General features: G+C 50.8%; 1 protein-coding gene across 13 annotated transcripts in view; it reads right to left on the bottom strand.

The window, feature by feature from the left end:
- The window catches only part of LOC105483405 (mitotic arrest deficient 1 like 1), a 419,765-nt gene that overhangs the window by 197,813 nt on the left and 194,210 nt on the right, over positions 1–27,742 (bottom strand). For 11 of the 13 annotated variants that reach the window (XM_011744271.2, XM_011744266.2, XM_011744269.2 and 8 more), the window contains one exon: positions 1,057–1,197. The exons of 1 other annotated variant lie outside the window; for it this stretch is intronic. In XM_011744271.2, coding sequence (XP_011742573.2) covers positions 1,057–1,197 — 141 coding nt within the window. Of the gene's footprint in view, positions 1–1,056; positions 1,198–18,934; positions 19,035–27,742 lie in introns of those variants that run through there. One more of the 13 variants, XM_011744279.3, reaches the window with a different exon arrangement.

Raw genomic sequence — 27,742 nt, 5'->3', positions numbered from 1 at the left:
CAAGACATAGCCTGGCGGTGTCACACACCAGCTCGGTGACCTGGGCATGTCCTTTGACTGCCCCAGGCCTGGGTTTTCTCGTGAGCAAAATTCAGGTCACAACAGCACCCACTCCGCAGGATATGGTGACAGTGAGACTGAGTAGTCAGGTAAAGGGCCACATAGAGCTGAACAGCAAGGCACCCGGCGGCGTGTGCCAATGAGGCCAGAAGACCCTGGCACGTACCCCACCACGCCCAGGTGGGGCTGTGCCGTGCCCAAGGAGAAATGGTGCAAACCTCGAGAGGAGAACACGGGCCCTTCAAACTCTAGGCTGGGAATGGTGTGCTGGGAGCCCCTGGCCTGGGGAGTGTGGACAGGGAGTGTGGACGTGGTCTCCGCCCAGGCCCTACGATCCCCAGCTCCTTCCTCCCACTGCACAGGTGAGAGTTGTTCAGAGCTAGACAAGGGAACAGAGTGTCACGGTGGCCCACGGGGCAGGGAAAAGGCAGAAGCCAAGGCTGAGGCCACCTCTCTTGGGAGGACCCTGGAGCCAGGAGAGGGATGCAGGCTGCAGGAAGGAGGAACCCCTCTACCAGTTCCGCAGCGAGCTGGGCAGCCCTGGGCCTCATGCCCTGCCTGTCAGGCCCCAGCAGAGCCTCCCCAGCAGCGGGGACCAGAGCCCTGGCAACAACTCTGAGCACCTGGAGACCAGGTCTCCTCGGCAGATGCCCCTCACGGGGGAAGGACCTTGAGTGCCCCGTTGACAGGCACCATGAGGGGTCCCAACCCGTCAAAGGGGCACTGTCTGTGTGTCATCTGCCTGCAGGCTGGGGCCACCTGGGACACCCTGACAGCTGAGGACGCTGCAGGTGCCATCATGAGAATTAACATGGATCCACGTGCAGAGGAAGCAGCCCGTGGACACCCTCCCTGATGGATGCCTGCCGGCCGGCGACTAACAAAACAGGACCAGACCTCCAACCCCCCCCGGCTCTGCCAAGGCCCACCAGGGAGAAGGCCCACCAAGGGGAAGGCCCACCCGGCAACGTGAGCCCCACGGCCGCGGCCCCGCACCTCCATCTCGGCGCTGTGGCTGTGCACCTTCTGCACCATATCCTCTGCCTCCCGCATGCGCCGTGTCAGCTGGGGTGAGTACTCGGCCGAGGTCAGCTCGCTGTCGTAGGACCCCAGGATGGCCCGCATGCCGTCCCGCTCCTGTGGACATAGAGGGCAGCTGGTTAGGACCCGGGGCGGGGGATGAGGTAACGATGGAGACGGCTCAGGAAAGGCCTCACGAGAGCTGCGTCATGTGGGAGGCTCCCTCATGAGGACCCAGGCCAGCACCCAGAGCCCACTCACCAAGGTGAAGAGGGCCCCGGAGCTTGGCGCCCCCAGACCCAGTAAATGCCAGCAGCTCCAGCTTCACCCCGGCTCCCGTTCTGACCACGTCAGGCCTTTACTGCGGCGGGCATGGGCTCCACCTCGTACCAGCAGTACGGCTACGGGGTGGGCTGGGAGCAGCGGCCTCTGCCCCTGTGGACACAGCACACGCAGGGCGAGGGTGCACAGTGGGCAGAAGCCCAGGTTCCCCACCCCAGCCTGTTCTATTGGGTCTGCCTGACTCCTCTAAGTCCCAGTGACACTGGGCCCAGGGAAACGACAATGCGCAGGCCCAGAGCTGGGTGAGTCCTCCTCTTCCTGGGACCTCTGCCCCAACCTGCCGAGGGAGGAGACACAGTGTGCACCAGAAAGCTGCCCGTTCCAATAGGACGGGCAACCCATCGCTCATCCAACCACCCAGGGCTCTCGGGAAGGCCGAGTCCTTACTTTTCAGATCTGGGCTTGCGAGCTCCTTATCTTCCCACAGAGCTCACGGGATGTCTGAGGCTGCACGCAGGCCCCCACACAGCAGCCAGGTCCAGCAGAGCTCAGCTTCCTGGGATGACACTGACCACAGTGTCAGGGCTGATTCTTAGAGCTGGGCAGAAACCCCTGCTCAGTTGTGTCCTGCCTGACACGCTGACAGCAAGTCAGCCAATCAGGGGCCCCAGGAGCCGTGTGCTGCCTCCGGACCTGGTGGGAGCCCATGGCTTGGGAACTGAGCTGCTAGGACAGCCCCACAAAGGACATGCCACTGCGGGGAAGCGTGGTCTTCCCTCTGGCCTCCCGCTGCCTGCACTCCCTGCCCCAGGTGCGGGCCTCAGCCACGGTCCCCAGACCCTTATGGCCTCAGATGCCGAGTCTGGATGGAGCCGATTCCAGGCGCAGGCTGGGGACCTCTTCCCGCCTGCCCGCCCTGCGGGAGCCCACATGATCAGGGAGCCAGTCCTTCAGACGCCCAGGTGTGCTGGAGGGCAGCCTCCAGATGTTCACAGGCATCCGGATGCCCTGGGTGTAGATTCAGGGCGGGCCTGGGAATCTGCCTTCTAACAGGCGCCCCAGGGACATCTAACTGATGCTCTCAGTAGTCTCTGCTGGGGCTCTGCCCCATTCTTGAGAGACGGGATGAGGATGCTGGGGTAGCAGAGCCCAGGAAGAAGCAGACAGGTAGCTACAAGATGCAGGTTCAAGCCCCAGCTCTGTCCTGAGGCCAGCTATTCAAGCTCCCTCCCCAAGTCTCAGTTCCTTCGTTGATAAGATGGGAAACAGGGCAGCCATGAAGACTGATGCTATCAGGAATGAACTGTCCAGCCAGCTGCCCTGGAAACAACCGGTGCTCAGAAAGCAAGAGCAAGAACCTCACAAACCCGGGAAATGGTCTCCACTGGCCCATGCCCCTTCCCAACACACATGCTGGGCAAACGGCCAATGCTTCAGCCCAGCCCTGCACCACCATACTGTGTCGCAGCCAGTGTGCTTCTCACCAGGTGAGGGCAGGGGAGCTGTGGGGACTGCCCCCACCAGTACTGGCTGAAAAGGCAAATTCATGGCCCTGATAGAGACTGGCTCAATCAGGCAGCCTGGGGAGCAAGACCCCCACCCAGAAACGGAGTCCACAAAACTATCAGGGTCTTTTCCATGCCGCCTCCTGAGTCTGCACATACACAAGCTGAGCCCGTGCCCAGGCCCTCCTGCTCTCAGGAGAGACCGACCCAGTGCTCCCCAGCACTGATGACTGCCTGAGCCCCTGCCAGGCCTCTGTCCATCCCCCAGAGGTGAGGAGGGCGAGGCTGCAGGGGCTGAGGAAACCCCGGCCTGCTCTCTCAGAAGCCCCTGGAGCTCAGGCCGCCACATCTGGGGCTCTCCTGCCATCTCCTGAGCCGGGGACACAGTTGCCACCCTGGTGTGGACTTTATAATTAGTTGATGACAAAAAATTCAAAATTCAATAAGTGAGAAATTAAAGTTACAAATCCAACTGGAACGGGTCACATATCTGTGGAAAATTTGTTTGCACAGGGAGGTTTATCGCGTGTCATAATCTTATTGAAATCCTGTATCTTCCCATTGACTTTTATCGTTTCAAGCCAGTTACCGGAGTTGTCAGTACCAACATGCGGACGCCGCGCAAGGCCAGGGCGGGGGACTTCCCTTGGTAAACAACCTGTAATCGTCTCCTTTATTGATCAGTAAATCTCTGAGAGCTTCCCTTCGTGACGGCTCTCTCCAGCATAACTCCAGGCTAGCACTGGCTGGCACAGAAGAAAAATATTAGAAAGTTTGTTGTTTGTACTCTTCCAAGAAACTGTTTTGTCACCGGGAGTGAACGAGCAGGCATGGTGGGGGTGACTTGCTATGGCTTTTTAACAGCTGACTCCACTTGTGGGCAAGTCCACTTCATTTCCACCTCAACAAATGCGGTGATTAACTGCTGAACAAACAGGAGGCTGGCGGTGCTGACAGGGCCTCCCAGACTCATTCAAGAAGCACCCAGCAGAGTTACACTGTCCACAGGCTGCTCCTCCTTGGATACAGAGATGTCCTGGTTCTAAGGAATAGAATGTGCTCATCATGTAACGAACGGCCACGTGAATGTGAGCAGTCGGCATCACCCAGCAGAAGTCAGTTGAGGACGGGGCCTCGGCACCCTGGATACACCGGCCGACCGGGGCCAGGAGGAGTGTCAGTAGAGGGCGGCTCCGCCCCAGCCTGCAATTATCGGGCAGAGGGGCTGCTCACCCAGGGAGACTGCAGGAAGGATCTGGGCGCCCTGTGAGGCAGCGGTGGGGAAGGGCACTCCAATCAGAGGGAACCGCGTGAGTAGGCGCCCAGAGGACCCTTGCAAAAGAGCGACAGAGATAATGACGCTCATCCCCTCATCAGCGGGTGCTCCAGCACGCTAATTACCACGGAGCTTTTGAGTACAGGCCCCAAGCACACCGACGACTCCCACGGGAGAACAGATCCCCACAGACGCTGAGAACGTCACAGCAGGGGGCAGGGCACCTGGGCAGCAGGGGCTAAGACAGTAGGCAGAACAGGGCCCAGTGCCCTTGGAGGAAGAAACCCAGGGCACAGCCTTAGGCCTGGGCTTGGGAAGGGCAGGGGAGAGCAGAGCAGCAAGGCCAGGAAGCCGAGACAGAGACCAGGGCTGCCCGTGGCGAGAGCACCCGCAGGAGCGGGAGACTGCAGGAGGCCGGCCCTGTCGGAGGTGCTGCGCGTAGGGGGGGATGTGGATGGAGGCACCACAGGGGGCAGAGACCAGCCCCGTGGCCCCTAAGCAGCGGTCACTTGAGGTGTGCATCCCCAGGCCAGCTCCCAAGTCAAACCCAACACACACACCCAACACAGCCCACATCCTACCAGGACACTAACTAGGTGTGTGACCTTGGGAAAAATAATGAGCCTCTCTGAGTCTCAGGACACTCAACCATAAAGCAGAGGGCAGAGAGCACCTCAGGCTCACTGTGAAGTTCAAATGCAGCACGGCACAGAAAACCAGGCACACAGAACCTGCACACACGGGCGATGAATGCACGGCAGCCACAGTCGTCACTGATGTCCTCACTGCCGTCTACCTGGTTCTTCCACTATGACTGCACCTGCTCGTGAAAGATGACCAGGAGAGCAGGCAGGCGGGGCAGGCATCTCCTGCACAAAGGGGACAGCCTCTGGCCATGGCCACGCCTGGTGAGGCAGGCGCCCAGCACTGCCTAAGCCCACACCATGGGCACAGAGGGCTTCCCTCCTGGGAGTCAGCAGCAGCCTGAAGGGGCTGTGAGAGGCAGACAGGCGGCTTCACATGCACAGACCCCTCTTCAGAACCCCTGAACCAACCCCCACTTTCCAGAGAAGCCCAGAGGTGAGATGAGTACCTCGTGGCCCCTCCAATGAAGCAGCAGCCCCTCAGCCATCTTCTTCCTCCCTCACCCAGCCTCTGCCGCCCACTCCCACCCGGCCTCCACGGCCAGTGCTGTGGGGCCTGCCTCCCTCCCTCCACCCCCTCTAGCCCAAGGCCGAGGCCGTTCTGCAAGGGCTCCAAGAGTGCTCTGCACATGCGACATTCTCTGCAGGGCCTCTTCCCAAGCCCATCCCACCTCAGCTCAGCCACCTCCACCCAACTCTTAGTCACTCCACAACTTCTCCTTTTTTTAGAAAAGGAAATGTATGATCATAAATAGCTGAAAAGTCCTGTTCTAATTACCTCTCCTGACGCATGGAGTCACCACAAGAAACTGAATAGATTCAGGCGGGAATGCGGGGCTGCAGACGCGGCTCTGCCCACCGACACCAGCACCCTCTCCTCGCTGCCGCCCGCCTCCCCAGAGTCTTCTGCCCACTCTTTCCCCAGACCCCCAGTCACCAGCCTGGACAGGTCTGCTGTGACCCCAGCAGCAAGATCGCCCCAGCCCAGGAGAAGGCCCTGGTGGGAGGGAGGCTGGGAGAGGCAGGAGACCTCTCTCTGCACCCCTCATCCCGGCTAGTCATTTCCCAAATGAGCAGGACTCCGGCGTCTGTGGGGTCCCTCGAGAACATGATGACAGGCGAAAGCGGCAGTAACAAGCACCTCAAAGGACCCACGTGGGTCAGAGAGTCCTGAGCTCCGATCTCACACAGACCAGCTATGCGCCCTTAGGCAAGGGACCTAACCTCTCTGAACCCACCCTGCTTGTATAAAATGGGGACATGACTATCCCAAAGGGTGCTTAAAGGTGCACCAGGATTAATAAGTACATGGAAACAGCACCCGTCAACAGGAAGGGCAGCAGGGAGGGTCACTTGCGGCCACAGAGGTTGGGGGTGGGGGTCAAGCTGGCTGGCCAAGCCCCAGCCACCCCCCATGCAAGGCCATGCCTCGCCTCGCCTCCCCCACGCAAGGCCATGCCTTGACACGGTGCTGAGTGCACATGAGGTGGCGTCCCTGTGCTCGGCCCACACCTGCTCCCGGGCCGGATGCCCTGGCCGCCCCCAACCAACCCCAGAATGCTTTGTCTCCGGTCTTTCCCTCGTTTCTCTTTCCTGGGCCTGCTGCCCCTAACAAGGTTTTTTTTCTGACAACTGACTGTTTTCAATTATGATTCACTCAGGCAGATTTTAATTGGTGACATCAGCACAGCATGCTAATGCTACATATGACTTAAGCACACGTTACCTCATTTGATCTTCAAAACTGCCAGGCAGGCACGGGGCTGAGGGAAGAGGACTCAGTGGCCGCGGGCTGTTGTGTCTGCCCCACCGCTGAGACCACGGAGGGGCAGAGCCCCAGCCGGTGCTGCAAACAGAGGAGCCGCCCAGGCTGCAACCCTGCAGTCATGGGGTCAGCGCCCAGCCCGGGGAGGCAGTGCCATGGACAGCCTCACTGGTGAGACCACTGGAAGTAGCTCTCCATGATTGGGGGCACTAAGCCCCGCTCTGGGCAGCTGGAAGGAGGAACTCATGAGGCCCGAGATTGCTATCCACAGCCCCAACGTGACCCTGGCACTCCCATCAAGGAGGGCACCCGGACCTGGACCCAGCACCTTGCGGCCCCACCCTCACCTTCCTGCAGCTCTAACCCTGCAGTTCCCAGCAGCCTTCAGAGGCCAGCACGCCATGGGCACAGGGCAGCTGTGACACTGAGCTGCAGGGGAACGCCCAGACCTGACATCATGGGAACAAGCTAGAGCAGAACACCATGAGGACCTCACCCCAGTGAAAGCAAAGCCAGTTCCCTGGGGTCCTCTCTCACCTGCCCGGGCTGCCCAGGTACCCGGAGTCTAGGGGCCTCCTGGGAGGGAGGCTGACCCGGTGGCTGCGGGCAGAGACAAAGGAAAGAAAACATCGGACGGACTTCAGGCTCTGGTTAGAAACACGTGCAAGACAGGAGAAACTTCATCTGAGACGACAGCCTAAGTAAAAAGAATACTTTTTTTTTTTTTAAGACAAGGTCTTGCTCTGTCATCTAGGCTACAGTGCAGTGGCACAATCTCAAGAATGAAGAATTTAGAAGAAAACGTATTAATTTAATGCTTAGAGTAGAAAGACTAAAACTGAAAGTAGCAAGCTAAGTAACCAACATAAAAAATGAAAAAAATAAAACAACATACGCAGAAAGTCTAGGAATAAAAATAAAGATGAGAGCATAAATGAGTAAATGTAAAAACAGGTCCACAGAAACTTCCCATACTAACATGCACTGAGGAGAAAGCAATGAAAACAAAAGAAGAGGCGATCTAAGAACAGTGGGATGACCTTGAAGGTGGAACCTACTCACCACAGGAAAACCAGAAGGAGAAGGAGGCGAGGAGAGAACACAGGAGGTATCTGCCGTGATAATGGCTGAGATTTGTTGAAACTAAATCCCAGATCCAGGAAACTCAGAGAACATCAAGCAGGAAAAATACCAAAAACTTCACACTTAGCCATATCATATCCAACTGCAGAAAATGAGACACCCTGAGCAGAGGGAGCCCTGCATTACCAACCAAGAGTAAGAAATGGATCAGACCTCCCAACCGAAGCCACTCAAGCAGCAGAGAGGGGACAGAGGTATCCAAATATTGAAACAAAACAGCACCAGCCTGGAATTCTGCATCCAGCAAGATGATCTTCCGTGAGGAAAGGAAAAAGAAAAACTCTCGGCGGGGCACAGTGGCTCACGCTTGTAATCTCAGCACTTTGGGAGGCCGAGGCAGGCAGATGGTCTGGCGTCAGACGAGTCTAAGACCATCCTGGACAATATGGCGAAACCTCGTCTCTACTGAAAGTACAATAATTAGCTGGGCTTGGTAATGGGTGCCTGTAATCCCAGCTACTCGGGAGGCTGAGGCAGGAGAATCACTTGAACCCAGGAAGTGGAGGCTGCAGTGAGCCAAGATCGCACCACTGCACTCCAGCCTGGGCAACAGAGCGAGACTCTGTCTCAAACAAATAAACAAACAAAAAACACTCTCTTAGACAAACAAAAACGGGGGAAGATTCGTCATTGGCAGCCCTGGCCCCTGTAAGCAGTATAAGGTGGATCCTCCAGAGAAGCCAATGAGAGGTCAGAAGCTCAGACCTATGTGGAAAGACGGAGCAGAGAAGTAACAAATAAAGGAAAAATAAAATCTACTTTATTTATCATTTTTTTTGGAGACAGAGTCTCACTCTGTTGCCCAGGCTGGAGTGCAGTGGTGTGATCATAGCTCACTGCAACCTCTGCCTCTCGGGCTCAAGTGATCCTCCCACCTCAGCCTCCCAAGTTGCTGGGACTGCAGGTGTGGGCCACTGAGCCTAGCTTACTTTCCTTAGTCTTGTTGATCTAATGGACAATTGTTCAAAGTATAAGAGCAGCAATGTGTTGGCTGACGATGGCGCAGGGATAGGTGAAATGAGGCAGCAGGTGGCACGGGAGGCGAGGGGAACGGGCGTGCTGTGCGGGAGGCGCCCACACTGCCTGTGACCTGGTCAAAGGCCATCTGACCATGGGCTTAGATTCGTGCTAAATGCATGCTGCAAACCCTAGGGTAATTCTGTGCTTGGCTCATGCCTGTAATCCCAGCACTTCGGGAGGCTGAGGCAGGTAGATCACCTGAGGTCAGGAGTTCAAGACCAGCCTGGCCAACATGGCAAGACCCTGTCTCTACTAAAAATACAAAAATCAGCTGGGTGTGATGCAAGATCACGTCACTGCAATTCAGCCTGGGCAACAAGAGCAAAATGCCATCTCAGGAAAAAAAAAAAAAAAGAATAATTCTATGCTAACAGAATTAAAAAATTAAATCATATAACATGCTCAGTTAAAACCAAACAAAGCAGATAAAGAAGAGAAGATTTTAAAAAAAGAAAGAACAAGTGCCCCAATAAAAAAGAGTAACAAACATGGCAGGTATTAAATAAACTGTATCAATGCTCATTTCGAATGTGAATGATCTAAACACACCAATTAAAAGATGGTCAGGATAGATTAAAAAAACAAGACCCAATTATATGCTGTCTATAAGGAACCCACTTAAAATATAAACACACTTTGAAAGGAAAGGAAGAAAGTTGTACCACACTAAGCCCACACAAAAGAACGGTGGAGCAGCTTGATCAATCTCAGGCAGAACAAGGAAACTATTGGGCATGAAAAATGGCACTCCATACGGATAAAAAGATCATTTCTCCAAGGAGACATGCCCACCCTTAACACACATGTACTTAACAACAGTGTGTCAAAACACGCAAGGAAAAACCTGGAAGAACTACGGGGAGAAATGGCTCCATTCACTACTACAGTTGGAGGCTTCAACACCCTCTTATCAGAAACGGACAGATCCCGCAGGCAGAAAATCAGTAAGGACACAGCAGAACTCAACAGCATCATCAATCAACTGGGTCTAATTGACAATGACAGAATACTTCCAGCAGCAGCAGAATATACATTCCTCTCAAACTCACGTGGAAAATTTACCTAGACAGACCACATTTGGGCCATAAAACACACCTAAAGAAATTAAAAAGAATATAAAGCATACAAAGTAAGCTCTCAGACCACACTAAAATTAAACTGGACATCAGTAACAGAAAGATAATGGAAAAATCCCAAAATATTTGGAGACTAAACAATCCACTTCTAAATAATGCAGGGATCAAAGAAGTCTCAACAGAAGTTTAAGAATAGTTTGGGCCGGGCATGGTGGCTCAAGCCTGTAATCCCAGCACTTTGGGAGGCCGAGACGGGCGGGTCACGCGGTCAGGAGATCGAGACCATCCTGGCTAACACAGTGAAACCCCGTCTCTACTAAAAAAAAATACAGAAAAACTAGCCGGGCGAGGTGGCAGGTGCCTGTAGTCCCAGCTACTCGGGAGGCTGAGGCAGGAGAATGGCGTAAACCCGGGAGGCGGAGCTTGCAGTGAGCCGAGATCCGGCCACTGCACTGCACTCCAGCCTGGGTGACAGAGTGAGACTCCGTCTCAAAAAAAAAAAAAGAATAGTTTGAACAAGAAAATGAAAATACAACCTACCAAAATTGTAGGATGAAACAAAAGCCATGCTTAGAGGAAAATTTATAGCATTGAATGTAAATGTTAGAAAAAAAGAAAGATCTAAAATCCATCGTCTAAGCTTCCCATTAGGAAACTAAAAAGAAGAACAATGTAAGCCTAAGGTAAGAAGAAAAAAATAATAAAAATTGGCCAGGCACGGTGGTTCGCGCCTGTAATTCTAGCACTTTGGGAGGCCGAGGTGGGCGGATCACGAGGTCAGGAGTTTGAGACCAGCTTGGCCAACATGGTTAAACCCCGACTCTACCAAAAATACAAAAATTAGCCGGGTGTGGTGGCATGCACCTGCTATCCCAGCTACTCGGAAGGCTGAAGCAGGAGAATCACTTGAACCTGGAAAGTGGAGGTTGCAGTGGGCTGAGATCACACCACTGAACTCTAGCCTGGGCGACAGAGCAAGACTCCATCTGAAAGAAAAGAAAAAAAAGAAAAGAAAAGAAAAGAAAAGAAAAGAGAAAAGAAAAGAAAAGAGAAAAGAAAAGAAAAGAGAAAAGAAAATAATAAAAATTACAACAAAAAACAAGCTGAAAACAGGAACTCCATAGAGAAAAACCAACAAAAAAAAAAGCTGGTTCTTTAAAATTGATAAATCTGTAGCCAAGTTTATCAACATTAAAAAAAAAAGGGAAGACACAAATTATTAACATCAGAAGTGAAAGAAAAGCCATCACTACTAATCCTACAGACATCTAAAGGGTAATAAAGAAACATTATGAACAAGTCTATGCCCAGAAATTTGATAACTTAGATGAAATGAACCAATTCCTTGAAAGACACAAACCACCAAAACTCACATGAGGAGGAAGACATCACCTGAATGGGTCTTTCTAGGGGCCCACCCACCCCCAGTTCGCTTTCTCATTCCTGACTGAGACACACAGGGGCCTTCACCATCACGTGAGCCAGGCAGCTGCATACGTCCCCTGTGGGCGTGAGCGTCCCATTATTGCCTGAAACACAGAAAGATCAGCATGTTGCTATCATTGCCTTCAACTCCCACATAGACCCCACAGCGCAACCCCTCCCTGGAGACATACTCAGGTCTCGCTGTGGTCACAGGAAGCTGCTGCCCCTCTGTAAGCAAGTTCCCTGATAAACGCTTTGAATGATCGCTCAGTGTTTAGTGCTTCTCTCTTTGGAATCCAAGCCAGCCCCATCTCAGGCGGGTTTGTGGCTGTCCCTACGGTCACTTTGGGGACAACCCTAGCCCTGTGTTCAATCAGAAAAAAACAGGCTGTATCTATGAAAGAAACCAAATTGATCATCAATAACCTCCCAGAAAGGAAACCACCAGACCTAGATGGCTTCACTGATGAATTCTACCAACTACTTCAATGAGAAATGATACCAATTTTCCAAAATCTCTTCCAGAGAACAGAAGCGAAACATAACATTATGAACTTATTAAAATCCATAGAAAGATACATACCATACAAAGAGTAAACCTTAATGTAAACTATGGGCTTTAGTTAAAAATAATATGTCAGTACCGGTTCATGAACTGTAACAAATGTACCGCAGTAATGTAAGACTTCAATAACAGACAAAACTGTGCCGTCGAAGGAATCATATGAGAGCTCTATGCTGTCCTCTCAGTTTTTCTGTAAACCTTAAACTCTCCCGAAAACAAACTTTATTAATTAAAAAATTATAGATCTAGAGGAACATTTCAACAACGCTTCTCCTGCCAAAAAGACAACAATCAAAAGAGCTATGGAAGAGGAGAGGAGAGGAGAGGAAGACAGATTAACTTAAAAGAAGCAACAGTGAGACTGACAGTTCGTTTCTGAGCAGAACCAGTGGGAGTCAAAAGACAGTGGAATGATAGGTTCAAAGGGTTGTAGGATGGCGAGTGGGACAGGCAGTGATAACCTATGATTTTATACCCAGCCAAACTGTTCTTCAGAAATGAAAGTGAATTAAACATGTTCTTCCCCCCAAGAAAATCAGGTAATTCCTCAGCATGAAATCTGTATCAAAGGAAACAAGGGGTATTTTGCAGACAGAAGAAAAATGATCACAGATGGGTGCTTAGAGATACAGGTGGCAATACAGAGGAATAAAAAGGGTTAGAAATATGTCCATATAAATGAATATATAAAAACGGTATATTTTCAAACACATAAGTGTATGAATCAAGTACTCTACACCAATAGCCTATGAATGGAGCAAATGGAAACAGAAAAAAGGATTTTAAGATGCTTGGACTGTCTAGAAGGAAAAGAAGTATTACTTTTATTAGATTTTGGTAAGTAAATAATTATAGTCTATCTTATAATCACCAACATAACTACTAAAATTACTTAAAAGCATATGGCCAGGCGCGGGGGCTCAGGTCTGTAATCCCAGCACTTTGGGAGGCCAAGACGGGCGGATCACAAGGTCAGGAGATCAAGACCATCCTGGCTAACATGGTGAAACCCTGTCTCTACTAAAAATACACACAAAAAATTATCTGGGCGTGGTGGCGGGCGCCTGTAGTCCCAGCTACCTGGGAGGCTGAGGCAGGAGAATGGTGTGAACCCAGGAGGCGGAGCTTGCAGTGAGCTGAGATCCGGCCACTGCACTCCAGCCTGGGCAACACAGCGAGACTCCGTCTCACACACACACACACAAAAAGTATAAATAACAAGATAACGATAACAAAGAAAATATTTATTCTACAAGTAAGATTTTTTTAAAAAAAGAAATAGAAACTAAAGGAAATTGTTAGGATAGTTAATCTCAATGCAAATGTATCATTAACTATATCAGTTACAACTAGATTAAATATTTCGACTAAGAAATGATTTTTAAGCTGAATATAAATACTATATATTTCCAGTATACTACATTTATAATGAAACAATTTAAAAATGCTCAAAATGGAAAGTGAAAAAGCAAAAGGTGTCAATGCTATTAAACACGGGAAGCTGACATATCCATATTAATATCCCACAAAGGAGATTTAAAAATCAAAACAATCCACAGAGATAAAGAATGTCTCATAATAACAAAAGGCAAGATTCACCAGGAAGATAATTCACAATTTATATGTGCCTAATAAAACAGCATCCAAAGACATACTGCAATAATTGACAAAATTAAAAGCAGAAATAGACAAAACTCACAATCATAATGGGAAATTTCAATACAATCCTTGCAGGAGCTGAGAAAAAACATCATAAAAGAAATATGAAGAATATGATTAACAAATGAGATGTAGCTATTTGCAAAACACTGCACTCAACAACTGCACAATGCATACTATTTTCAAGTGTGTATGGGCCGTTTACAAAACTGACTTCCGATGGGGCCATAGAGCACTTCTTGGTAAGTTTTATAGGACTGGGGTCATGCAGAGGATAGTCTCTGAGCACAGGGAGATAAGGCTAGAAATCAATAAGATACCTGAAAATCACCAAATGTTGGGAATTTGAGAAATTTATTTCTGAATAACCTATTGGTCAGAATAAAAATCACAATGGAAATTGATAAATGGTTTGAACCTAATGATAAGGAAAATACAACACATCAAAACGTATGGTACGCAACTAAATTGACAACCTTAAATGCATATACTGTAAGATAAGAAAGCATAACTATCAATTATCTACATATACAACTCAAAAAGTTAGAATATCAAATTAGACTCAAAGAAAGAAGTAACAAAACAAATTAATGAAATAGAATACATATGGGAAAGAATCAATAAAGCCAAAGGATGGTTCCTCCAAATGACTAAAAAAATTGATGAACCCTTGATGAGACAGAGTAAAAAGAATAAATAAGCGAATAACAATATTGAAAAAGACATAACTAGAGATCACAAAAATATTAAAAACATGACAATAAACAACTTTACACAAACGAAGTTTAAAGTCTTGATAAAACGAAGTTTTAAAAGTTAAAAACTAACTTTTACCATAACCAAATAAAGAAGAAAAAGAAAATCTGATGTTTCAAAGCTATTAAAAGAAATCAAGCCCAAATTTAAAATCTTCTAAACAAGAAACCCCCAGGCCCGTATGTTTTCACTGGCACACTCTACCAAAGCTGTTAAGAAGAAATATCACCAACCTTATAAAACGATTACAGAAACAACCGAACAGAACTTGCTAACATTTTCTGAGGCCAGAAAAGCCATGACATCAAAACCTGAAAAGGACATTCTCAGAAATGAAAATTAATGACCTTTCTCTCCAATAAATGCAGATGCAAAATCCCTAATTAACGCATTGGCAAACCAAATAAAACATTTTTTTTTTTTTTTTTTTGAGACGGAGTCTCGCTCTGTCACCCAGGCTGGAGTGCAGTGGCCGGATCTCAGCTCACTGCAAGCTCCGCCTCCCGGGTTCACGCCATTCTCCTGCCTCAGCCTCCCAAGTAGCTGGGACTACAGGCGCCTGCCACCTCGCCCGGCTAAGTTTTTGTATTTTTAGTAGAGACGGGGTTTCACTGTGTTACCCAGGATGGTCTCGATCTCCTGACCTCGTGATCCGCCCGTCTTGGCCTCCCAAAGTGCTGGGATTACAGGCTTGAGTCACCGCGCCCGGCCCAAATAAAACATTACACACAGAGCGTAACCCATAGGCCATGCTCATTTATTCCTGGAATGTAAGTTCGGTTTAACATTTGAAAATCAATTAATTTAATGCGCATTAATGAAATATAGAAGAAAATCAAATGATCATCTCAATATTTGCAGAAAAGGCATCTGATTAAAATTCGACATCTATTCACGATAAAAATTATGAAACAAAACAAAAGCAAAACTCTCTTAGCGAATGAGGAATAGAGAGAACTTTAATCTGAAAAGGATTTCCTTACTAAAGTCATCAGCATGATCTTTAACAGTGAAATGCTGAAAGCTTTTCTTCTGAGGATGCAGAACAAACACCAGCTATCAGCACATCTGTTCAAAACAGCACTGGCGACGCTAAGCCGCAGATCAGACAAGAAGAGGCATGAAAGGTATGAAGATCGAGAAAACAATGAAAGCTATTATGAAATCACTCGATTATGAACACAGAAAAGTCAATATAATCTACAAACAAAGTATTAAAATAAGTAGATTTAGGGGCCGGGCGCGGTGGCTCAAGCCTGTAATCCCAGCACTTTGGGAGGCCGAGACGGGCGGATCACGAGGTCAGGAGATCGAGACCATCCTGGCTAACACAGTGAAACCCCGTCTCTACTAAAAAAAAATACAAAAAAAACTAGCCGGGCGAGGTGGCAGGTGCCTGTAGTCCCAGCTACTCGGGAGGCTGAGGCAGGAGAATGGCGTGAACCCGGGAGGCGGAGGTTGCAGCGAGCTGAGATCCGGCCACTGCACTCCAGCCTGGGCCACAGAGTGACACTCCGTCTCAAAAAAAAAATAATAATAATAAGTAGATTTAGCAATGCTGCAGGACCAAAGTCAAGAATCAAAGTTCAACTAGATTTCTACATATAAACACAAACATTATTACTCATAAAAGACAAAACCTATGATATACCCACCCAGAAAACATCATGAAACAATTTTGAGAGAAAATAAGTATGATCTAAACACATGTTAGCATATAGTACGTCCATGGAGTAGAAGATTCAATATTGGGCAGATGTCATTTAATCAACGCATTCTCAATAAAAACTCTAGCAAATAGCAAGTCTGCTGGTGAGACCGACAGGCTGAGCTACAAAATCTACGCGACAAGGCGGAGTGCCACACAGAGCCAGGGCAGCCGGGACGCAGACAAGCAAAGAGGGCCACCAACCCATCAGGTGACGAGACTCTAACAGTCTCAGGAATGGAGACTTGTGGTTTTGCCAAAAGGAGATGAACACACCAATGATACAAATACAGATTCCAGAAACAGCCAATACAGACAGAGCCAGCTCACGTGAAGGTGTAACCAGCACCATGGCACAGGGGGGAGGAGCAGCTCTGCAGTAAGTGGTGCTGAGTCCACTGGATACCCACGTTGGCAAGAAAAATGAAAAAAAAAAAAAAAAAGCTTCACGCAGTGCAACAAGGCTGCGCAGGCAACAAGGCTGTGCAGTGCCACCATCAGTGTGAAGAAGCAAAGCCACCAAGAAGACAAGAGTGAAACCCTGGAACAGCCTAGAGGGTGGCAGAGCTTTCTTAAACAGGACACACGCAAATCACAACCACAAAGGGAGGTGAAGATTGATCAATTAGATCTCATTAAAATTAAGAATTTCTGTTGAGTTAGAAAGAGTGAAAAGCTGCTACGGAATGGGAGGAGACATTTGCAATACAAATACCTAACAAAAGATGATATATTCTCCCATTCTGTAGTGTTAGTCACAATAGCCAAGAAATAAAGAAATTCAAATGCCCATTCACGGAAGAATAAAAAAAAATTATGTGATCTCTTGCTAAGATGGAAATGAAATAACTGCACACAGCAACAGAAACCAAACACAAAAGATTACATACTGCACAGCTCCATTTTACAACATTTTTAAATGGGCAAAACTAATCGGCGTGTTGGAATCCGCAAGGCGGGGCTTTGGGGGAGGTGGAGGAGCAGGCGGGTGAACCAGGGGCCCTGGTAACACCGTGTTCCTGACCGTGGAGCTGAGACATGGATGGGCTGGTCTCATCATCGCCCCCTATGTTGTACTCTCAGGACAGAGCACTTTCTGTATGTTTGTTATGCTCTAATAAAAAGATTAAACAGGAGTAATTTTTTTTTTAAATGAAACTCCGTAATTTGAAGACCGTGGCTGTGGTTGTAAGTCCCATTTACAAACAGCTCAGGGCAAACACACTCAGATAGGACCCTGAGCCCAGTTCGGCCCCCAGAGGCCCGACTTCCCCGTGGTGGGAGCTGGTGGCAGGCCCAGTGCACCCTGCATGACACACCCACAGCAGCAGAAGAGAAGGAGCCCAGGAAGTTTCTAGGCAAGAGAGTGATTGATAGAGGGTAATTTGAGGTTAATGTGCGAGTTGTGATTACAGTGAAATGAGAGAGGGGAAGAAAGGAAAGATGGAGCCGGACAGATGTAAAAATCCAAGGAACAGAAACAAGATCATCCCCAGCGCCCAGATATGAGTGTCGGGAGAAAGGTCTCCAGAAAGGGCAGATGCCGGCTGTCCCCTCCTGCACAGTCCTGTGGACACTGGGCTCGCCACACTCATGGAGCAGATGGAAATCGAGCCTTTGGCCCAAGCTGCTCCCTGTGTAATTCCAGCCTCATTTCTGCAGGGCACCCCTGGCTGGCAGAGAGGGCCCCAGAAAGGCGGAACCCAGCGCTGTGTACAGGTGTGTGACCGCTACGCCCCACCCCACGCTCCGCGGAAGGTCCACAGGCAGCCTGAGGAGGCTCCCCCAGCCCGTAGTGAAGCCCAGGGTGGAGGTCACAAAGTTTTCAGAGTCATCCAAACTCATTACCTCGTTAATGGGGTAAAACGGCCAGTTCAATGGATGGTGACTGAATTAGAGGGTGATTGTAACAGAATGCAATTCTACTATTAATAATTTCCGTATAGCAACTCGAACAAAGCCCTGACAAAGTGTCACCAAACGCATTTCTTGCTTCACTTCTTTCATGAGCAGATAAGGCTAATTCACTTGCTTATGCTAATTAGAGCCTGTTACACGCAGGCCCCAGAACAGCCTTGATGTGCAGAGGCCCCTGGGTGAGCCAGGGCACCAGCGACAGGTGGCCGGACCCCGAAGGAGCGGAACCTGCCCATCTGCGCTTGATGAAAACGCCTCCAAAACAAACCAGACGCCGCCCTAGCAGAGGACACTGAGAATGAGGAGAAACTGTCTCCTTTCCCGATGAAAGGGTTCTCTGTAATGGGCACCAAAGACCAGGTTCTGAAGGGCAATACCACAGGTCAGCGAGGGTTTCTGGGGCCCCGGGGAGGCACCCTGCTGTCAGATGCGTTTCTGTCCTCCTCAGCCCCCAACCTGCGCCTGGTGCTCTCAGCCACCCTGCTCGGCGCTTGATGATACCACGTCTCTCCCTCGTTCTCATTCCACCCTCTCTGTTCTTCTTCATTTTTGCCTCCTTTAAGTTCCACAAGCCTCATTATAAGGTTATCTTATCTGACCAATAAACCTGGTTTACTGTTGACAAAGCTCTATTTCTGCTGAGAGACCGGATTCGGAGGAGCCCCCAGGAGAAAAAACGGTCCCCAGCCTTCAGCAGCATCTTCCCTCCAGCAACCAGCTGTGCATTCTCCATGAACCGCACCTATGCAAGCTCTCCCGAAGGCAGCAGGAGGCTGAACACCAGGCCGCTCAGAGAGGAGGCACGGGGTCCTCTCCCACCGCTCACCACTCTGCCTGTAGCTGCACCAGGTGCACAGAGCACTCTCCCTGCCCTGCCCCACAGCTGTCTCGGGGTGACTTCAGCCAGCTCCTCCTCTGGCTTCCCGCCGTCACCCTCCCCACCGGCCTCCACCACCCACACGTAGCTGGAGAGGGGAGGGGAAAAGCTGCTCCTCTGGGCTCCCCACCAGCAAGCCTGGTTCTTGCAATTTCAACCTCTGATAAAAAGCTCTACAACACCTATTGTAGGAAGGAGTGGAATCAATTACGATTTCCCGAGGCAATTTTACTTACATTTCACACTGCTCTATGACAAATTCCACTTCATTTGTGTTCGTTGTATAAATGCATCCCCCAGCATCCACCTGAACCAGCACCAGCCTCGTTACAGCAGCTCCTCACACCTACGCTCTGATGATGTGGGTGCCACTCACAGCTGGGAGGGCACTGGGACCATCCTGACAGGAAGCCATACCCAAGCCACAGTGGCTGCAGACGGCCCCTCACCAGGGAGGAGGACGTGACCCTCGCGAGGTCCAGCAAGCATGCCTGACCCACGGGGATGTGGGGCCTGAGACAGGCCCTGTGCTGCGTGGTTCCAGTTTCAGTGCAGTTTATTTGACAGGACACAGAAAGGAGAGCAGGGCAACGCGGGAGACAGACAGCACAGTGGAGTCACAGCCCTGGGGCCACCACCTAGCCTGAGCAGATGGGTCCTTTTCCTCTCTAGGTCTCCAGCGTTTCCGATCAGCAAAACAGGGAATTAGATGGGCGTGGTCTTTTTTTTTTTTTTTTTTTTTTTTTTTGAGACGGAGTCTCGCTCTGTCGCCCAGGCTGGAGTGCAGTGGCCGGATCTCAGCTCACTGCAACCTCCGCCTCCCAGGTTTACGCCATTCTCCTGCCTCAGCCTCCAGAGTAGCTGGGACTACAGGCGTCCGCCACCTCGCCCGGCTAGTTTTTTGTATTTTTTTAGTAGAGACGGGGTTTCACTGTGTTAGCCAGGATGGTCTCGATTTCCTGACCTCGTGATCCGCCCATCTTGGCCTCCCAAAGTGCTGGGATTACAGGCTTGAGCTACCGCACCCGGCCAAGGGCGTGGTCTTTTACAGTTCAAAAATCTTACAATGCTGCAAAGTCTAGGCGCCTTTCTCCACTGACGGGCAGCAGGCAGCCAGTGCCCAGGGTGTCAGGCACACTCCAGGCCTCTGCCAAGGGGTTTCCACGCATCAGCTCCCTGACGCCTCATTCACGCGAGACGCCCAGCCCCAGTCCCTGCCCAGTGCCTGGAACAGAACAGGGGCTCAGGAACTATGTGTTCAATTAAAAACTCAATGAGTGAAACCATCAGCGGATCAGTCCTCGGAACCTCCTGAGACAGGCTGGAGTCCGCGCTCCTTGCTCCCTTTCAGATGAGGACGAGGCTCTGGGTGAAGGCGCGCGCCCCAGGTCTCTCCTCGGAACCTCCTGAGACGGGCTGGAGTCCGCGCTCCCTTTCAGACGAGGACGAGGCTCCGGGTGAAGGTGCACGCCCCAGGTCTCTCCTCGGAACCTCCTGAGACGGGCTGGAGTCCGCGCTCCCTTTCAGATGAGGACGAGGCTCCATGTGAAGGCGCGCGCCCCAGGTCTCTAGCCTATGTGAAGCCGACCCTGGGCTCTTGGCCATCATGCTAATGGGCAGGTGGGAAATCACTTCCCCAGCCCTGGGCTCTAATAGCTACCTAAAGACCCCGGGCAGCAGTGATCCCGCTAGTCCTGAAAAGATTCAGGGCACATCCATGGTCAGGGGAATGCCATTACCCAAACAACTCTGACATCAGGGTCCTTCCTCAACTGAAAGCTCATCTCATCTGGGGAGAGCTGGTCTTGCCTTCGTCTCCTTCAGAGCTGTGCTGGGCTGAATGGGGCCAGAAATCAGCATGAGGAGGATTCAAACAAGATGATTCGCCCACGGGAAGTACCTCCCACCAGGCTCGAGGGACCCTGTGCTGCTTCCTGGCATTTTGAGTTCGCGCCCAGGGCTGTGGGCTCCCACCCAGGGTCAGGACAGCTCCTAGCAAGTGGTGAGGGGGGTGGCCCTGCCCTGCTCTCCCGGAACTCAGCCTGGCAAGGCAGGCAGATGTGAGCATTGTAAAAACAGGCGAGGCTGGGCAGGGCACTCAGGGAGCACCACACCAGGAAGGAAGACTCCGCACAGAGGGAGAGTATGCCTGGGGCAGGGGGGCAAGGCGCCTCCACAGAAAGACACGGAGCAGGCACCGGCTGAGAAGACGCCCCCCGCCCACTGTATCACACGTCTGCTGCCTTCTCGGGGTACAGCAGCGTGGGCTGAGGACGCCTGGCTGACACGGCCGCTGACTGGACGCGATACAGACACAGAACTCCGAGAGCTCACGCTCCCAGCTCAGCACCTCACTCATACACTCGCCAGCCAGGCACCACGTGCCAGGCCCTGTGCTGGCCAGGAGGTGGGCCCTTCAATCACGCCATTCTCACAGAGGCAGCCTGGGTGCCAAAGGTGTGAGTAACGCGCCCCGCGGTATAGAGCGCGTAGGTGTGGACCCAATTTGAACCAGCCCAGAAGACCCGGTCACCCCTGCCCTCGCCTGCTTCACTGCACTAGAACTAAAGGAAACCAGATGGATACTCCACGGAGCAAGGCCCTGAAAGGCTGTGGGCACCGAAGCAGTGGAAGGAATGACAAAGAAAGACCAGCATGCTTCGCCACACCGACACCTCCGCGGGTCCCAAAACGCCACTTAAAAACACAAAAGGTAGAAGACAAACTGGGGAAAACGTGCCACAAATACATGAAAACCTTTTACAAATCAATAGGAAAATCATTAACACAGTAATAGAAAACCGGGAAAAATCAACAATCGACAGAAGAAAGGTAACTGACAAACACGAAATTCATTAAGACCTGTTCCTCACCTGGAGTGGCAAGAAGTACAATGCTAACACCCAGCATGAGTGAGGCCGTGAGGGCTGCACACCATGCCTGCTGGGACAGCAGCCATGGGCGCTTCTGGAAAATGAGTCGGCAACACCGGCCAAGGGTCCTGAACGTGTTCACACCCTTCCACTCAGTAACACTTGCCTAAAAAGTAATCAGACTGTGGTGGCTCACACCTGCAATCCCAGCCCTGTGGGAGGCTGAGGCGGGAGAACCACCTGAGACCAAGAAGTAGAGAGCGGCCTGGGCAACATAGTGAAACCCCGTCTCTAAAAAAAAAATTTTTTTTTAATTAGCCAGGTGTGGTGGTGTGCACCTATAGTCCCAGCTACTGGGGAGGCTCAGGCAGGAGGATATATTGAGCCCAGGAGTTCAAGACTGCAGTGAGCCAAGATGGCGCCACCACACTCCAGCCTGGGCGACAGGGCAAGACCCTGTGTCTAAAGAAACAGTAAATGAATTAGATATGTGGAAAGAGCTGAGTCCAAGGATGTTGCACATATTAGCAATAATAATGAAAAAATTAAAATCAAAGCTAAATTTCCAATAAAGAGTTTACTTTTTTTTTTTGGAGACAGAGTCTCACTCTGTCACCCAGGCTGGAGTGCAATGGCGCGATCTCAGCTCACAGCAACCTCTGCCTCCCGGGTTCAAGCGATCCTCCTGCCTCAGCCTCCTGAGCAGGTGGGATTACAGGCACATGCCGCCATGCCTGGCTAATCTTTTGTATTTTAGTAGAGACGGTGCTTCACCGTGTTGCCCAGGCTGATCCGAACCCCTGAGCTCAGGCAATCTGCCCTCCTCGGCCTCCCGAAGTGCTAGGATTACAGGCGTGAGCCACCGTGCCCGGCCAAGAGTTTACTTTTGGTATGTCCATACAAAGAAACATTGTACAGCCAAAAAAGATTTTATTTTCAAGGAATGTTTAATGGCACAGGCACTGGCTGCAATAAAATGTGACAAGTGCAGGAAGCACACAGGGCTGCCAGCTCTGCCACAGCAGTCCCCACACTCGGCTGCCCCCACCGCATCTGAACATGGGGGTGTCCGTGAGTGCTTACTGGTTGGCTGATAGACTGGCTGAGTGAATGAACACGGGAGGAAAGGAGAGAAGGGAGACGTGGAGATGAAATGCACACCATGTTCTTGGTGCTACCTCTGGGTGCAAGGGTCAAGGTCTTTTTCAATGGCCTCTTTATACTTTTTGATCAGTTCCCAAACTTTGCACACGTCCAGTGCTATAGTCAAACAGGGCTGCGTGTTTTAAGAGTCCAGTGGTCACAGAACGCACACCCATCTACTCCACAGACCCAACCCGAGGCCCAGCAGCACAGGGGACAACAGGTCCACACTGGGGCTGGCCCCACGGAGCCCGGAGCTCAGGGAGGGACACAAACTCCACAGGCAAGCCAACAACAGATGCCTGATTTCTGAGTAAAGAAATGCCAGACACGATGTGGGAGAAAACAAGAAACCAGGCAGCCCAGAGGGGCCACATGACCCCACAGACAACCCCAGGGACACGCAGACCACACACAGCCCAAGAACATGCTGAGAAATGCGAGCCGGAGTCCTGGCTCCCAGGCGTGAGCGTGGGAGTGCCGACAAGTCAGGACAGGGGAGGAGGACGCATTCCTGCACCACCTCCCAGCAGGGAACCAGAGCTCCAGCCCGAACCCCTTACGGTTGGCTCAGAGTCCTCTCGGGATGACGTGCCTAGTGTGAGGAGGGCAATCCATCCAGTTGGGAGTTTGGGCTCTTCTTACACACAAAGGCCAATATATCAAAATTAAATTCCACGGAAGCCCAGGCTGTCACTGGAGAGCATTGCCCACAGCTCCACGCACTGGTAAATCTAAGGCCTGAATCCGGTGCGGGTCCTCTTTTAAACAGAAGACAGGAGGAAGAGCTCACCCCTAAAGACAACCCAGCAACGTGCCCGTCCCACCTCCCCAAGGCCAGGGCTCCTGATGGGAGGTGCTGTGAGGACTCAACAGCCCCGGCAGAACAGGGAGCCCGAGGAGGTGTCGCAAATGACACTGGAGACCTAGAATCCTAAGAACTAGGCTGTCTACACATGGAGACCAACCAGGTGGGAGGTGGTCAGTAGGATCCCACCAAAGCCACGCACACCCACCCACACGCACGAGCCACGCTCCGCCTCCCGAAAGCTCCTCCCACGGCTCCTCCGGCAGCACGAGCTTCCGCACACCCAACCACGCGCACGAGCGGCGTTTCAGCTGCCATACGCTTCTCCCACAGCTCCCCCACAGCATGAGCTTCCGCGCACCCACCCACGTGCACAAGACGTGCTCTACCTGCCGAACCCCACAGCTCCGCCCACGGCACAAGCTTCCGCGCACCCACGCACGCGCAGGAGCCGTGCTCCACCTGCCGCACGCTCCCACTACAGCTCCCCCCACAGCACGAGCTTCCGCGCACCCACCCACGCGCAGGAGCCGTGCTCCACCTGCCGCACGCTCCTCCCACAGCTCCTCCCGCAGTACAAGCTTCCCCGCACCCACCCACGCGCAGGAGCTGTGCTCTACCTGCCGCACGTTTCCCCTACAGCTCCGCCCACAGCACGAGCTTCCCCGCACCCACCCACGCGCAGGACCTATGGTCTACCTGCCGCACGCTTCCCCCACAGCTCCGCCCACAGCACGAGCTTCCGCGCACCCACCCACGCGCAGGAGCCGTGCTCCACCTGCCGCACGCTCCTCCCACAGCTCCTTCCGCAGCACGAGCTTCCCCGCACCCACCAGGGTGTCCAGCCATGCACCAAACGTGGATCAGGCCCGGGTACACATTAGATCTCACCAGCTCCAGTGCCTTCTGCCAGGCGGAAATTGCGGCTCCTTCTTTGTTTTCTTAATAGACTCTCTCTTTTTTTTTTTAGAACGAGTTTACATTTAGAAGAACGGAGAAGATGGTAGAGCCTTTCCACATACTCCACACCCAGGTGCCCCACTGTTAACATCTTACACTAGTACGGTGTGCTGGCCACCATGAGGAGCCAGCATGGACCCAGGCACGCCTTGCTCTCCTGGACTACATAGATACTGTGCTGCTTACAAATGGAAGGTTTGTGGCCGTCCTGCCTTGGGCGAGACCGTCGGCGCCATGTTCCCAACAGCATGTACTCCCTTCACAGCTCTGTCACATTTGGTCCTCCTCACGGCGTTTCAGACATTTTTTTTTTTTTGAGACGGAGTCTCGCTGTGTCTCCCAGGCTGGAGTGCAGTGGCGTGATCTCGGCTCACTGCAAGCTCCGCCTCCCAGGTTCACGCCATTCTCCCGCCTCAGCCTCCCAAGTAGCTGGGACTACAGGCGCCCGCCACCACGCCCGGCTAGTTTTTTGTATTTTTAGTAGAGATGGGGTTTCACCATGTTAGCCAGGATTGTCTCGATCTCCTGACCTCGTGATCCACCCGCCTCGGCCTCCCAAAGTGCTGGGATTACAGGCTTGAGCCACCGCGCCCGGCCGGGTTCAGACATTTTATCACTGTTATATCTGTTGTGGTCTGCAATGGGTGATCTCTGATGTTACTGTCATTGATTCTGGGGCGCCATGTCCTCACAGTATTTCTGACATTTTATCACTACTATATCTGTTGTGGTCTGCAGTGGGTGATCTCCGATCTTACTATTGTCATTGATTCTGGGGAGCCACGTCCTCACAGTATTTATGACATTTTTTCACTGTTGTATCTGTTGTGGTGATCTGTGATCTCAAATGTTCCTATTGTCATTGTTTCTAGGGTGCCACAAACTATGCTCCTAAGACGGCAAGCTTAACTGACCAACGTTGCGTGTGTCTGGCTGCTTCACTGACGGGCCATCTCTCTCCCTCCCTCTCCTTGGGCCTCTCTATTCCCTGAGATACAACAATATTAAAATCAGGCCAGTTAATAATCCTACAAGAGCCTCTAAGCATTCAAGAGAAAGGAAGAGTCACACATCTCTCCTTTAAACCAAAAGCTAGAAAGGATTAAGCTTCGTGAGGAAGGTGTGCCAAAAGCAAAGATAAACCGAAAGCCAGGCCTCTCGTGCCAAACAGCTAGCCAAGTTGTGAATGCAAAGGCAAGGTTCTCAGAGGAAATTGAAAGCGCTGCTCCACTGAACACACCCACGATAAGAAAGTAAAACTGTCTTATTGCTGATATGGAGAAAGTCTGAGTGGTCTGGATAGATCAAACCAGCCCCAACATTCCCTTACGCCAGAGCAAGTTCTATGAGGCTGAGACAGGTGGGGAAGCCGCAGAATCCAAGCCTGAAGCTAGCAGAGGTGGGTTCGTGAGGTTTACGTTAAGAGGCCGTCCCCATCACATGAAAGTGCAAGGTGAAGCTGCAAGTGCTGACGGAGAAGCTGCAGCAAGTTCTCCAGAAGCTCCAGCTAAGAGCACCAGTGAAGGCGGCCACACAACACCAGATGTGCAGTGCACATAAAACAGCCTTCTGCTGGAAGGTGCCGTCCAGGACTTTTACAGTTACAGAGAAGAAGTCGATCCCTGCCTTCAAAGTTTCAGAGGACAAACTGACCCTCCTGTTAGGAGATAATGAAGCTGATGACTTTTTTTTTTTTTTGAGACACAGTCTCACTTATTCTGTCACCCAGGCTCCAGCCTGGTGTACAGCGGCACAACCTCGGCTCACTGCAACCTCCACTTCCTGGGTTCAAGCAATTCTCCTGCCTCAGCCTCCCAAGTAGCCGGGATTACAAGCGGGCGCCACCACGCCTAATTTTTTGTATTTTTAGTAGAGACAGGGTTTCACCATGCTGGCCAGGATGGTCTCGAACTCCTGACCTCAAGTGATCTGCCCGCCTCGACCTCTCAAAGTGCTGGGATTACAGGTGTCAGCTACTGCGCCTGATCTAAGCTTTTTATTTTGATCCAATTACAGATTCACATGGAGCTATAAAAAATAACACAGAGATCACAAGTAGCATTCATCCAGTTCTTCCCAACAGTAACATCTTGCAAAACTACAGCACAGTATCACAACCCGTATGCTGACAATGATATAGTAAGATACAGAACATTTTTATCACCACAAAAATCCCTCAGGTTGTCCATTCACAGCCATGATTCCTCCTGTGCGTCTCCGTTAACTCACGGCGGCCATCCACAGGCTTTCCATAACTTCAACCTTTTAATGACGTCATACAAATGGGATCACGCAGCACACAACCTTTAGGGACTGGGCTCTTCGCTCCACTAAACTCCTGGAGATCTATTCAAGTTATGTTTATCCACGGTTAATTCCTTCTTAGCCTGAGTAATATTCTGTGTGACGGAGGCATTAGTGTTGTTTAACCATTCACCACCGAAGGACATCAGAATTCTTTCCAGTTCTTGGCCATTACGCAAAAGCTGCTAGGAAGAGTCCTCTGTCGGTTTTTTTCCGAACCTCGGTTTTATTTCACTGCAATCAACACCCAGGAATGCGACTGCTGGTCATATGGGAGCTGCAGTGCAGTTTTTAAGAAACCCTGGAGCTGGCTTCAGAGTGGCTGCACCCTGGCACTCCCCTGTCAGCAAGGCACCAGAGATGGAGTTTCTCTACATACTGGCTGGCATTTGATGGTGTCCGATTTTAAACTCTGACAGGTGTGCAGTGATGCCTCATTGTGGTTTTAACTTGTATTTCCCTAATGATTAATGATGTTGAACACCTTTTCATGGGTTTAACTGCCGTCTGTATATGTTCTTTGGTAAAAATGTCTGTCTATATCTTTTGCTCATTTGCTAATTAGGTGTGTCCGTTTTGTTTTTCTACTATTGAGTTTTGAGAAGGTTTTTATCTATTACAGATAACAAATCGTCTTTGTCAGATATGAAGCTTGCAAATATTTCCTCTCAATCTCTACCTTGTCTTTTTATCTCTTCACAGGGTCTTTCTCTGGGGCAAATTTTTTAATTTTGATGGAGTCCAACTTCAGTTGACCCAAGCAGAAGGAACGAAATAATAAAGGTTAGAGCAAAAATAAGTGAAATAAAGAACACAGAAACAATAAAAGAAATCGGTCAAGCCTAAAGTTGGTTCTGTGAGAAGAGCAACAGAATTGACACAAACTTTTAGCTGGGCCAACCAAGGTAAAAAGAATGAGGGTGCAGATCACTGCAATCAGGAGTGAGAGAGACACC

This window comes from Macaca nemestrina, chromosome 4 (genome assembly GCF_043159975.1).
Source record: "Macaca nemestrina isolate mMacNem1 chromosome 4, mMacNem.hap1, whole genome shotgun sequence".
Classification (NCBI taxonomy): domain Eukaryota; kingdom Metazoa; phylum Chordata; class Mammalia; order Primates; family Cercopithecidae; genus Macaca; species Macaca nemestrina.
Note: the sequence above shows the minus strand (reverse complement) of the source record. Positions and strands in the feature narration are given on the sequence as shown.